General features: G+C 33.0%; 1 protein-coding gene across 1 annotated transcript in view; it reads left to right on the top strand.

Annotated features, from left to right (window-relative positions):
- Window positions 1-8214: 8214 nt before the first annotated feature.
- Window positions 8215-15177, top strand: part of LOC110028128 (outer envelope protein 80, chloroplastic) — a 113464-nt gene continuing 106501 nt past the window's right edge. The window contains exon 1 of the mRNA XM_020729860.1: window positions 8215-8852. Coding sequence (XP_020585519.1) covers window positions 8346-8852 — 507 coding nt within the window. The 5' untranslated portion in view covers window positions 8215-8345. The remainder of the gene's footprint in view (window positions 8853-15177) is intronic.

Here is a 15177-nt window from a genome sequence, read left to right as displayed (position 1 = left end):
GGATTACAGTGGTAGATGAAATATCTCATAAACCTAACCTTCTGAAAATTGATAAAAACATAAGATTAATATTGACTCCTAAATCACATAAAGCTCTTCTAAAAAATCTTTTGCCAATAGCACAAAGAATATTAAAAATTCCAGGATCTTTGAGTTTTTCAGGAAGCTTTTTCTGAATTATAGCGCTACACTCTTCACTGAGTGCAACATTCTCATTATCTATAAACTTCCTTTTATTATTAATTATATCCTTCATGAACCTCACATAGCTTGGCATTTATTCCATGGCTTCAACAAATGGAATACTTATTGTCAATTTCCTCAAAATTTCCAAAAAGTTTGAAAATTGGTTATCTTTGAAAATTGGTTATCTTTGTCGAGGAAATGGATGTGGTGGTCTTTCTACAGTGATTTTCATTGGTTTAATAGGACATTCTGACTCAAAATGAAAATCTTCACCAGATTTTTCATTTTCCACCTCATCTTTTTCAACTTCAACTTCCACTTCTTTTTGAACTCTAGTTTTCAGTTCTTTTCCACTTCTCAGTTGAATAGCCTTAATTTGCTCGTTGTTCTAAACTTTAGGATTTACTTCAACATTAATGGGAAACGTTCTTAGAGGTCTATTACTAAGTGCAGTAGAAATACATTCTAATTAATTTTACATGTTTCTAATTGCACCTCCTTAACCCTTTAATTGACTTCCATTTGCAATATTAAGTCTTCCATTGATAACTTTTTCTACTTACTTTACAAATTATTAAAACCTGTAGAGTAATAAGGATAATGTTTATAAGATATATTTCCTTGATTTTTGGAGTTTCCCAATGGGTTCACAGTGTTGTTTCTCCCATTGCAGCCCATTGCAGATTTGCAACATTAGAGTTTTTGTTACTCCAACTAAAATATGGATGATTCTTCCAACCAGGATTAAAATAATTGGCATAAGGATTATTAGAACAATTATTTATTACATTTAAGGTCTCATAAGAAGATTGAGATTCTATCATTTGTCCCAACGAGTTTTCCTTAAGCACAGGTGATGTTTAAGAATAATTCATTCCATATTGATCTATCTTCTTTGATATAGCTATTTGGGCAGCTAACATAGATATTGCCTCAGAATCATGAATACTAGTTACTCTTTTTGGTTTTACCCTTTTATAGAGTAATTGAAAATTATTAAAAGCCATCTCTTTAATTAAATAATATGCTTCATTGAATGATTTTGACATTAATGATCCACTAGCAGCAGCGTCAACTATCAATCTAAGAGATCTAACCAATCCATTATAAAAAAGTTTGAATTATTAATCAATATGGCAATGCATGGTGTGGACATTTTCTAAGGAGATCTTTAAATCTTTCCCAGGCTTTAAATGACATTTTCTAAGGAGATCTTTAAATCTTTCCCAGGCTTCATGAATTGATTCCTCTTTGTAATATCGAAAAGATGTAATATCGTTTCTAAGCTTAGCAGTTTTTGAAGATGGGAAATATTTTGATAAAAAATTTTGTGATAAGTCTCCCCAAGTTCCGATAGATCTAGGTGCTGACGGGATTAATCACATCTTAGCTTTATCCCTTAATAAAAAAGAAAAAAGTCAAAGTCTAATGACTCCATCATATTTAAAAGTAGCACACAATTCTAGAAAGCTAGCAAGGTGTAATTTAGGATCTTCAGTTGATGTTCCCCTAAACTGATTGTTTTGTACCACTATATAATAGTAGATTTAAGCTCAAATGAATTGGCCACTACAGCAAGGTTTTGTATACTCAAATGAATTTCATCTGTTGTAGGATTAACATAATCTCTTAAAGATCTCTGATGATGTTCATTTTCATTTCCAACATTACTTAAATAGCAAGTCATTTTGCTAAAATGATCTATCTCTTTTTGTTTTTTTCAAATTTTTCTAGTAGTTCTTTTGAACTCAAAATCGTAAGGTATTAAATCTTTAGATCTTACACTATACATAAACATACACAATAAGTAATTTAAAATAAGCAAACACACTAAAATATAAAAATATTTGAACTAATTGAACTAAACTACAAACAAAACTACAAACATTTTTTTTAGTTTAAATAAAATAATTTAAATTATAAAATAACTTACTACTACTTTCCGTTACTTCCCTAGCAACGACGCCAAAAAATTGATGCGGGAGAATTTAGTGTGTTGTTTTTACAAATATTTTTTAATATTACAAAATACACAAGGCAGATACAATATTAAATATGCAATTTAATCCTAACAAAAATAAATTTAATAAAAATAGTTTTATCTTTTAAAAATTTTTAAACTGCCAAATTCCCTAAAAATGACGCAAGTATATGTATCGCTCAAGTAATAAAGGACTCTAATGGAGTCCTAGATATCGATCCAACAGGGAATTTGGAAATGCTTATAAGTAAATTCTTAAGGTTATAATGTAAACTGTGAATTACAAAATTCAAATCTATAGTAAATAAGTGAATGCTAAATAAAATGCAGTTAAATGACTAAGTTAATTAAACTAAATGATAAACTTTCAAAAGTAAAATTTTGAAAACTAAACAAAGTTTTTGTATGAAGAAGAGTTCAAATTTAAGAAAGCATCATTTCCATTTATAATGAGTATATGGATTGAGAAGAAATTAAAATCATTTGAAAAAATATTTATATATAAATTATTTTGTGCTAGATAGAAGCAATCATATTCTTTACCCTCTTCCAAGTGTGTAAAAAACATTGACTAGTCTACATTGACTAATCCAGAGTTTGGTCCCTAATTTCCTGGTTAGGCTGAGAGGATACCGGCTTCCACTCCAGAGCTCCCATTACTCCCTCGCCTGAGGGCTAATAATCTCACATTAGTTTCCAATCAACTGGACCAAATTGAAGATTTTAATCTGTCACCATAAAATCTCTAATTTTGCATCCAACAAAGTATATTTCCTTATTTATTTGCACTCAACCCTATGGATGACATCTTCTCTCATGGAATCAAATGTTATTCTTCCCATATTGTAGAAATCATAGCCTTTTTGGAACATATATTTCTCAACACATTTTAACATTTCGATTGGCCAAATCAAAAAGTAAATGAAGATCAGAGTTCAAATCATCACAAATTATTGACTTTTAAAACTGTATAAAATAAAATCATTTCTTCACAAAACAAAATTTCATTGTAAGGGGAAGGATAAAAATAACTACTCAGAATTCATGAGAAGGATACGACAAAAACATGGATTTCATATATAAAACATGTTTACAAAACAAAAAATAAAAGAACACAACTTATCTCACAATCCTTCCCAAGCAAATCTTTAGAAGTTCTCTTCAAACACTTTCTCATTTTATAAGCACTCTCAATTCTCTCTTAGAAAAGAAATGAAGAAGAAATCTCTCACCTTCCCTCTCCTCTTACAATCCTTGAAGAAAATCTCCAAGCCATTGAATTTCTCTCTCTCTCTTGCGCTCTTCAAAAATCCCTCACACGCCTCCTTCTTCAAGCCCTAGACTTCCCTCTCTTCAAGCCCAAAATTCTGTCTAAAATTCAACCCTTTTGAATTTAAAAGACATGTCTACTGATCCAAGAGACATATTTATTCATAAAAGAACCTTTCAAAGGGTCTAGATGCACTGAGTCACTCTATGGGGCGTTTAGAACAAGTGTTCCTTTCAAAATTTGTGCAAAATTTATCCCAAACCACCTTAATCTGCAAAAAAGTCGTCTGTGGCACTTCAGGCGCTAGTTCTAGCACTTCAGACTCCAACTTACTTAAGACCGCATTGTTTTGGATTTTGGCATTTCAGGCACCAAATCTGGTGTTTCAGGTGCCAACTCTTTGTCAAATGGCACTTCAGATATCAATTCTGGTGCTTCAGGCACCAACTCTCTGTAAAGTGGTGCTTGAGGTGCCAGTTCTGGCACTTCAGGCACCAGAATCCCAAAATTTGTTATTTTGGCTCCAAATTTAATCATTTTTGCTACTTTTGCTCCAAATGCCAATAATTGATATACCTGCAACAAAAATATAAAAATACCCTTCTTTAAAGTGCATTATCACCAAAATTAAGTATAAAATGTATAATTAAAACAACATATTATTTTGGTGTATCACCCATCCTCAATTTCTAATTGTGTCAGAACTATGACTTGTCTTTTCATAGTTGGGAGGTGCACTTGTATCCTCTAAAGCCTATTTATTAAATCTAAAATTAGGATATACTAGAGATATGCAATGTTCTAGCGTTGGATATGTTCTCTTTGTCCTCTGCTTTTTATTCCTGACCTAGTCCTTCTACCACGACGAGGCATCTATCACACAGAAATTTGAGGGGCTGGAGGATGACACCTCCATTTTATAGCCCGAGATGTATGCTTTTACAACAAGGGTTGATTAAATAGTTTGCTTCCTGGCTACTTAGTTGGAGATGTATTGTAGGAACCAGTGGATTGGAGGTGACACTCCTATTGAGTTTCTAGTATATTCTTCTTAACAAATTTATGAAAGTATCTGACAGTCAATGGAGGAGGATTCCATTGGAGAAGAGGAAGAAGATGTGGGAGTTGATGATCAAGAGGAGGACGAGTGAATTTTCTTTTTAGTTGGGTGCATAAGATTTTATTTATTGTAATCATTATGGAGGCTATCTAGACTTCTGTTATATACATGTTGGCCTCTATGTGCAATTCTTTCAGGCTATATTTTTGTTTAGTTCAATTTTACTTTCTATTACATACATGTTTAGTTATGTTGATATGATCATGAGGTATGAAATTTTTATGTACTCTTACTCGCAATTTTTAATGCATGTCCAAATTGATGCATTTGATGGAAACTAAGTTTAGGGGGTGGGGTGGGGGGGACAAAAATCATGCTAAACTTAACTTTATTTGTCCCTATGTAATTTAATTTAAATAGATTTTTTTTGGTTCTCTTAAGGAGAGTGTCGTTAATTGTGGAGTGATAACACTTGTGGTGAAGGAAAACACAATTTATTAATGTAAACTATAGGCATATTAAGTAATATTAGTGCTAATAAATTTTTGCAAACTAATATGTGAAGGGGTGGTCATCATATCTACTTTTCGAAAGGATTGACTATTTTTTAAAAATATAGGTTTATAATAAGATTTGAGCCTCCATAAAATATTTAATTTCTTTCTTATAAATTCTTCACTTTTAAAATGGTGAGTGGGAAAGATTTGTGGAGGGTTGAATTTAGAAAGAGAGTATTAGGATTCAAAATCATTAAAGGCCCATCCCAATATAGTAATCCATAAGAAGTTATGCTTAGGATTGAAAAAATCATCCTAAAGTAAAAAAAAAAAGCGTATATAAGAAAAATATAAATTGATAAGTTTGAGGAGAAGCCTTACCAAAAATTGGTTTTACTACCATCTCGTCCTAAATTAAAAAAAATCCACAATATTCCTTAATTTCTTGAATGTGCTCAATTCTTGTTATTTGGCATTTACTTAATAGTAAATGATATAAACTAACTTATTTTTTAAATGATGTAAAATCGCACTTTATATGTTAAGTGTAACTTTTTTAAAAGCCTATGAAATGGACATAGTCACAAGAGTAAATGTGTTGATTTAAGTAGGAACCTTTGAAGCAAGATTGCAGGAAGCTTTGCATGATACCCACTCCTTTGAGTTACCTAAATCATTCTTTAAATTGAAGTGTTACTTGTGGAAAAGTTGGATATCTTGGTGCATGAAAAAGTTAATTAGAATTTAAGATATTGCACTTTAAGGAAGGAATTTTTTTTGTTTTTCTTTTAGGTATAATACATAATTGAAATTGGGAAGGTAGGCGAAGACAAAGAGCTTAAAAGAGAAAAACTGCTTTCTCAACTCCTAAGCGCAGACCCTTGGGTGCCTAGGAGCCCGTCCTAAAAGAGCACACCCCGAGCGATTGACGCTTAGGTGCCATCCATTGGGTGTCTAGGCGTCGTGATACTAGTGGCTAGGAGCCGAAACCTTGGGCGCATAGGAGCTCATTCTACCTGAAGCATATAGGGAGCCTGACGCCAGTTTAACCTCAAGCATACAAAGAGCCTAGCGCCAAGGCACCAGACCCTTGACACATAGACATTAACAACTTTTAGGAGGTTTGTGCAAGTCAAGTGTTAGGTCATAAGGAAATTGTGTGCTGAAGGTGAGAGTCGTGGATGCTAGTTATTGGAGCCTATAAATAATCATGTATTTTTGCCTTTTAAAGGATTGATGCCAGTGAACTATGGATTGATGCTCTTGGGAGTACTTAGAGGGTTTTTCTTGGAGCTTCTTGTTCTAGTGCAGGAGAAGGGGAGATTTTCTAGTGCAGAGGCTTAACAAATTAGGACGTGTGCATGTTAAGTCAAGTTCTAGTCATTGTAAATGAGAAACTATCAAGTATCTTTGTATTTTCTTGGTGTATTTCAATTGTAACATTGATTAGTAGATTTCTCTTTTGTTCAATACATTTGTCTGGTGAAACCAGCATGCTTCTTAGGGAAAACTTTGTCTCTTTCTTGTGATGATTAGGTAGATGAATGGATTATAAAGTGTTATGTAATTTCCTTACTTTTAATTGGTGTTGATTAACCTTAGGAAGTTAATTTACTTTTCATTCTAGCCAATTGAATTGTTAAAATATGTTATGAACCAAAGACTTCAGAAAGCCATGGTATAATCAACTAGTTTAATCACATTAAAATATGGGACATATGTTGATATGTCTTGTGGGGAGATGCAAATTGTAAAGAAATATGCTTTGAAGGGATAACTATGGGATTTAAAGAAATAAAGCCATTACTATCCAAGATTCTTTATGTACTTGGGAGAGGGTAAAGAAGATTGTTGCTTCTATTTATCACTAGATATTTTATTACTTGCAATTTACATTCCATGTCATTAACTTAACTCATTATAAGGAAGCCTTTTAAGTATTTGATATCTTTTAATCCAAATTGCTAAAGGTAAGATTACTTATGTAGGATTTAAATTTGTTATTAGTTGTAACATGGTAGGTTAGCTTATTATATTTTAACAATTTCAACTATTTTGGCTAGGACTTAAAACCAGAAGACAAGAACTTTTCCTATTTTGAATTACCTCATTCTTTTTGGGATCGACATTCTGGACACAAAAATTTGGAACATAGAAATCTGCGTAATTGCAGGCCGGGTTAAGGATCTATTGGATGAACTTTTCTGGTGATAGGCATATATAATCCAGAACATTTGTCCCCCGTGGGTTAAAACAACCAAAAACTCATTTTTTTTCAAGGTCCACTGTCTCCTTATAGTGATAAACTCGTGGCTTGGTGTAGTTAGATGTTTGAAACCTCACACTCACATTTTTTTTATTTATGCTTTTTGCTTTGATACAGTTTTTGTTTAATTCAATTTTTTAATGCATATCTAATCCTTAATTTAATTTTCTGATCGGACTGATGATTTTTATTGTTTCTATCTCTGTGAAAACATGAGCTCCAGGAATTTAGGGACCTCCCGAGTTATGCTGTGTTACTGCGGACTACAAGCTCCCTTACTCACATCACGACAGACTCACAGCTAGAGGAGACAGTTCTACTGTTGGCACAGAGGCATTTTTGCGAGGTGCGGTTTCTTCCGTTAGGCTGACATTCCAATATATTTCACTGCTGGCAGTGATCAATGTACGATGACTTCCTAGGAGGACAGTGCAGCTGATGACATACGTTGTTAGGGTTTTAAAATCATCATTTTAATAATTTTAATTGTATTTGTAATTGCTTTTCTCTTTATTTTATCAGTTTTGATACTCACGCGTAAGTGAGGACTGTATCTTATTTTGTAAAATTTTATATTGATTATCTGCTTCTGTTGTATTAATTATATATTGCCCAGACAGTTTTGTTGCAAACAATATTATTTAATAGGGGCAAAATGATCATTTATCCAGAAATAATTGCAAATAAGTTGTTTTAAATAAACTCTCACAAATAATCAGTCAGCTTCTCAGAACAATCTGTAGATTATCAGGTTCTCAGGATAATTTGCAAATATACAGTTTTAAATAATCTGTAGTTGACCCAAACATACCCTAAGAAGATTTTGAGTGTTATGTTATGTACATAAAAACCCCAAAATATAATATCAAAGTTTAACACTTAGATATGTGAAAATGGTAGGAATGTAAATTTCCCAATTATACTTGTAGCTGTTCAGTCCAAATGAGAAAAAAAATACCTTATCCATTTGCATGTACATCTTTTAAAATTTTCTTCTTCGTCTGATGCTACATGGCTAAAACCTCTGCAACCCTAGCTGCACAGCTCTCATAACACTCCTTCCCCTTGGTGGTTGTGTCGCGGGAATGGAAAAAAACGATGATGTCCGTTTCATCCTGGCCTCCATCAAAGTCCCTGCTTTGCTTAAAGATCACCCCACTCACAAACGCTCTGCCCTGCCGTTCGGCCGCCATGACTTCTCATTTCACCTTCAAAAAGCCAAAGAATCCATTCATCGATTGGCTACGTCGCTCATTCGGTCTTGGGGACAGCCAAATCTTCTATGCTCGTCTTCGCTCGCCTTAAATCGACCTGAGCAGGAGCAGAACCCTCGGCGGCTACAGCACGGTAAGGAGGACGAAGAGCGAGTACTCATTAGCGAGGTTCTGATTCGGAACAAGGACGGGGAGGCGCTTGAACGTGCAGACCTCGAGGGTGCAGCCGCCGGCGCACTCAGGTTTAGTCGCCCTAATTCTGCTTTAACGGTGCGAGAAGTACAGGAGGACGTGCACCGCATCATTGATAGCGGCGTCTTTTGTTCCTGTATGCCAGTCGCTGTGGACACGCGGGATGGGATTCGGTTGGTTTTCCAGGTAGGGATTTTCAGCTCATAGATATGGAATTTCGGGTGTTTAAAAGATTGTAAAAATTTCGGCATCCTAATTTTTTTTTGTCTGAATTTATTGTTGCGCTGGAGTTCAATGAGAAGTGTTGTTTCATTTATTTGATCCTTTCAGTGCTGATTTGGGAGAGATTGAACAGTTTGCTTGTAACTGTGCATGCGGTTGCTTTGGTAGATTTTCTTCAACAAATGCAATACTTGCAATTTTCTTTTCAGTTTGATTTATGAATAAGTGAAAAGAAAGCGCAGGAGAGGAAACAGAGGTTAGATATTTTGAAGGTATACTACATAAAGACCCGTATTATTGGAAAATATCTTATTATTCTGCATCGTTACACTAAAGTTTTTGATTCGTTATGCACAAGAATTATTTTTTAACAATCAAGTACATGTTTGATTAACTTCACAAATGAAATTGTTTATCTTATGGAGCTATACAGTATAATTAATTAAATATTAAAACTATTTTAATAACGTCAAATTGAGTTTAAAGGTGCTTTTGAATGGGAGGCATGCTGCTTGACATTTACTTTAGAACAGTGAAGCCCTATGTGCACTGATTAACTTGCTCTACTAGTATCCTCATAATATGTTTCGTTTCCCCTTCACAGAAAAAAAAAAAATAGAGAAAACTGTTTGATTCAAAAACTAATTTTGATTTAGCTACCAAGGCTTGAGATACTCCGAACTCACATCACCTCATTGCTATCAAAGTAAAATAGAAAAGTAAAAGAAATAATATAGGAGAAGAAATCTTAAAACTCGATGTTCTTATCTCTCATAATTATGTTAAAAAAGAAGCGCAATTAGAGATTTATATAGTCTTATGTAAAGCTAGCCACATTGCTAATCAATTAGCACCATCATCCAAGAAATGAAATATTGAAACATTGGTATGCATGCATTGAAATGACGAAGCCATTGAAATTGTGTTTAATTTTTCTTGTATTATGCGAAAATAGGTGAAGATAAATAAGACTAAATGGCATATCCAAAATGTTGGGCCATTTAAATGTTGGCTGACTTGGGCTTATGAGGCTTTACAAAGGTGATAGGACGGTGAGATTGGCCTTGGTAGGGTTGTTGGAGAGTTAATGCCCCTCACAAAAGGAGCCAACCTAGGGCAAAACTAGGTTAAAATCTAAAAGCTTGCTTTATGTAACATAAGGGTTTTAGTGTATTGAAAATATGAATCGTAGAACTTAAAAACATTTATAATTGTTATTATGCTATGTCTAAACTTGATCTGGAGCATTTTATAATTTTCTAGTGTTTTATGGGTGTTTAGTATAGGTGTGAACAAGGCTAGGTCATGTGGAATATCCCATTGGCGGAGAGCCCTAGAATGGGGTTGTTGGCTTAAGTGGATGTAACATAGATGTTATCAAAGCCTAAAAGTACTTGTGAATGATAAATTACTTTTTTAATCTGAATCTAGACAATTTCACAAATTTTTTAGGGGTTTTGGTCAGCCAATTATAGTTTAGAATAAGACTAGTGCTTCTTCATGTAAGGTTTGGCTAATAATGCTCTGAGGGTTTCTGGATGAATTTTTGTGGGATTATAATCAGCGATATCATAGGAAATTGTAGAGGAAATTTTATTGCAAAGATCCACAACAAACGAAATTAGGGTTAAGTAAAATAAATTGCCTTATCACTCACTTTAGTGAAAAGTGTTGAAACAATCACCAAATTCCTCAATGGTGAAGACAACCACCACGGCTCCTCATGCTTGGAAGACAGTAAGATTTTAGTAAAAAACACATACAATTTTATTTTGCTTTCATTGCAACAAGCAATTATAGTTTCTTGCAAAAAATAATTTTATATTACACAGAGAGGTAAGAGGTAGAGAGGTGACCGCATATTTTTAATAAAAGGAAGGTTGTTTACTACCATGTAACTAGCCCTCAAAATGCTTTAGCCAGCAATTCAAGGGTGCAAAAGTTTATTTGTTTTCTTTTATACAAATAAACATGTTTCAAGTAAATTTTAATGAATTTTATGCAATATTTGAAAATCTAAATTCAAAATTTATAATTTTTGAATTTTATAATTCAAAATTCAAATGTATAAAATTTGCATATTATAAATTGAAATTTAAAATTTATAGTTTTGACTATTAAGAAAACATCGTAAAATGTAGTTTTTATATAATATTCTTTACTTTGCTTCTGGGCATGGGTTCGTCCTTAGTTGCAACTTTTTTTGGCTTTGCTCTTTTGGTTAATGTGTGATACATTAAAATTTTGGAAAACTGTTATTGAACATAGGTTAATATGTGATACAGAGATTTCTCATAATTAGTTTGGATTTATGCCCGGTAAGTCTACTATGAAAGCTATATATTTATATAGAGGTTTGATAGAGAAGCTGAAAGAGAGGATCTACATATGATTTTTATCAATTCATAAAAAGCTTACGATAAGGTTCCAAGAGAAATTTTTTGGAGAGTTATAGAAAAGAAATGTGTTGATTCGACTTATATCTAAGTCATTTGAGATATGTATACTAGAACTGTCACTTGTGTTTGAACAGAAGGAGGATTGACCAAATATTTTCCTATTTTAGTTGGATTACATCAGCAACCGGTTTTAAACCCATATATTTTTGGTTTAGTTATGGATGCTCTTGCTGGACATTTACAGGAGGATGTACCTTCATGTATGCTTGTCGCTGATGATATTTTTTTTGTGGATAAGACTTGATACAGAGTTCAAGAAAAGCTTGAATTATCGAGGTCTACATTAGATTCTAAAGACCTTCGTTTGAGTAGATTTAAAACTGAGTACATGAAATGTAATTTTAGTAGTAATGGATCTAGTGACAAAGTTGTAACTATGGGTGTTTAAATTATTAAACGGTGTAAACATTTTAGATATCTCGGGTCCATTGCTCGAAGTGATGGCAATATAAATGGGGATGTGATTAGTAGAATTCAAGTTGGTTGGTTGAAGTGGAGAAATGCATCAGGACTATTGTGTGATTGAAATTACCGCTTAGACTTAAATAAAAATTAAATAAGAGGATAGTGAAACCTGTAATGCTTTATGGTGCAGGTGCTGGCCTTTAGAAGAGAAGCATAAAAGTGTTGTTGAGATGAGAATGTTTAGGTGGATGAATGGCTTGACACTTCGAGATAAAATTTGGATTGTTTGTATCGATGAAAGAGTTGGTGTAGCTCCGGTTGCAAACAAGATTAGAGAGAGTCGTCTTAGATGGTTTGGTCACATTAATTGTTGATCATCTGATGATCCGGTTAGGAGAGTAGATGTTTTAGATTCTACTTATGTTAAGAAAGGTAGAGGTAGACCTAAAAGACTAGGGCATATTGCATAAAAATGAACTTAATTTGTTTAGATTGTCTTTTATGTGTAGTTTTGGAAATTTATGGGTAGAGGTTGAATAGCAAAAAGCGCTAGCCATTCACTTGAAAGGGAAGTGAGGGGTTTGTTGGTATACTATTTAACTTTTTTTTTTTGTACGAGTAGTGCCATTTAGGCATTAATTTGGGTTTGATTTTATTGTTAGGGAAAATTTGGAATTTTTTTATTTACTTTGGAGGAGAGCTTAATTTACTAATTTAGGTTTATCAATAACAATTGAGAACCATGAGCTTAAGAGTTATTTGGTTAGTTAACTTTCGGGTATTTGTGTTTATCTAGTAGCTTTTTAGAGTTATTCAAAACTATTTTTGGTTTTTTATGCTTTCAAAAAATTGACAAACACTTTGTGAACCTAGTTACTTCTCATATAGAAAATCAGGAAGTTCCGTCAAATTATTTTAGTTTTCAATTTTTTTATTGTACATTACCTCAAATATTAGAAAACTGACATTTTTATTGTGAGCTATGGTTTTTTCAAGAGAAGGGTCTATTTTAAGAGATGTAATATTTGATTTTTAAAATGCGAGCCAGCAGCTTGAAACCTCAAAGATTTTGTAATTTTAATTTGATCATGAATTCACTCCATTGATTCAATTTTTTAAACTCTGTTAATTGTTCGTCCCTTTTTTTATAATTGGAGCTTATCTATTATTTCAATAAGAGTTCTAGCACTCTATTTGCATTCATAGTAATGGCTTGTGTTACCATATTTGTTTAGTTGATCCTTTATAAATGAAGAATATAGTTTCATTAAGCTGATCTTGAATTACTTGGGGTAGTGTTGATGATGATGGTTTTCCTTTGCTTATATCTTTATTTGGAAAAATAATACTTAGATTAGTGTAGAGAAGATCTTGACACAATTATTGCTTCATGATTTGAAAAATATGATTATCATTACTCCACTATTTCTCATGGAATCTAATGAAATCAATGGCACACATTACTACACATTCAATTGCATCAAATGGCTGATAAGAACTCTTAAAAATTTTAACATTTTGTGAATCTTGCAAATTTTTGTATCATTAAAAGAGTGTAAATGATCTTAATCTTGCTTTTAAAGTTCATAACCTTAAAGATTTAACGTGGAAAAGAACTATCATTCATCTTTTATAAGAGAAAATCAGCCTTTAAGCTATCATGTGATAGAGGACTGGCATGATGATTGGATAATAGTTTGTCATTCCTCTTCCATTCCACATTGAATGACTTTTTCATGGACCAGCATTTAACCATGATTAATAATCTAATTATATGTAGCATGAATTCACTGTGGTTTTGGGAGAAGGTGGTCGTTTGGCTTTTAATCATAGGTTGCATCTTATTCATTAATTCAAGCTTTCAAAAAAGTAAGTAATTTGCCCTTTTTCAAATGATATTAGATCATTTCATAAACTTTGGCGGTGTAAAAGGGCACCCAAGGCGAAGAGACTGACATGATTGTCAAGAGGACAAGATAATTATTTTCATGTTTATTGCAATTCATCTTGATTGACCAATTCATGTTGATTGACTAAGTCAAGGACTAACATTCAACCTTAATTGCCAATCAACTCATGTGCAGTATTGATTCATTGCACCATGGTTTTTGGGGAAGATGAACATTTGGCTATTAAGCATTGATTGTGTATCCATTAGTCTGTGCTTGTAAAGTAGTTGGCTGCTCTAATTGGTTCTTCGTTAGATGATCTTAGAATATGTCATGAGTATGTATTTCGGAGGTGCAATTGGGTCCCCAAGATGAGAGTGACATGATTGTTGGGAGGAGGCGCTTGTCATATTCTTTGCAATCCATGGTGATTGACTAAGTCATGGGCTTTTAATTGACCTCAGACGATGAGCATTTCAATTGCTGTTTGGACTCACCTTACCACTTGATTTGGGTGAAATTGGGCAACTGGATGCAAAAATTGGTTTTGTTTTCATCTGTCCAAACTTTTAAATTAGTTGGTTGCACTAGCTACTAATATTTCATGCATTGTAAATGTTTTCCAAATTTATGTGACATTATACTGACTGAAAATATGGAAGCATAGGGATTCAAAAGAAAAGAGAAAAAGATGGGGAAAAAAATAATCAATAGATGTGGATTCCTTATGATTTTGTACTAATTAATCCTTTTGGCAAGTGCTGGATCTCCAAACTGAGATGGAAATGCGAATCATTATGCATTCATAATGGCATGAGATGCTTAATTCACTACTCATAATGTTTCTTTTATCATCATTTTAAATTACATGACATTAGTCATTATTTACAAATATAGGTTCACTCAAAATGACAACCATTTTTTTTTGGCAAGTAAAAAAATCTAAAACTAATGGCAAATGATAGATGACACTATCCATTAATAAGTAGCTTGGGCACAAATCATGATGTATATTTGGTTTATAAAACGATGATCGACATATAAGTGTAACCATCTTTTGTTGTCAATTCCCATGGGCTGAAAAAAAAATTGTACTCGGGAGGGTTGAAGTTATCTTGGAGGCTTTTAGTAAAATAGGCAAAATTAAGTTTAGAAGGATAAATTTGTAAATATTAATTAAGAAGGGACTAAATTATGAAGTTTCATTTTAAAATTCAAAGGGAAGGCTTTTTAAAGAAGTGGAATGAGAGGGAGGTTTGTGTGGAGGAAATTAAGGGAACTACCCTAGATTTATTCTATGCACTTCTCCTAGTATTAAGTCATTGACCACCTCCATCGGAGCAAATGTGATTTTGAAGTGATAGTTATTTTAGTTTCCTTATTATAAGTATTTTTTATGTGTTTTTTCTGCTAGCTTAATTAATTATCAAGGCTATCCATATGTTTAGTGCATGTATAATATCTAGGACATGGTTTCTTGAATTGGCATATTTTGTTGAATTATGAATTATGAATTGACTAGGGGTGTAAACGATC

This window comes from Phalaenopsis equestris, unplaced genomic scaffold (genome assembly GCF_001263595.1).
Source record: "Phalaenopsis equestris unplaced genomic scaffold, ASM126359v1 Scaffold000490, whole genome shotgun sequence".
NCBI lineage: Eukaryota > Viridiplantae > Streptophyta > Magnoliopsida > Asparagales > Orchidaceae > Phalaenopsis > Phalaenopsis equestris.
Note: the sequence above shows the minus strand (reverse complement) of the source record. Positions and strands in the feature narration are given on the sequence as shown.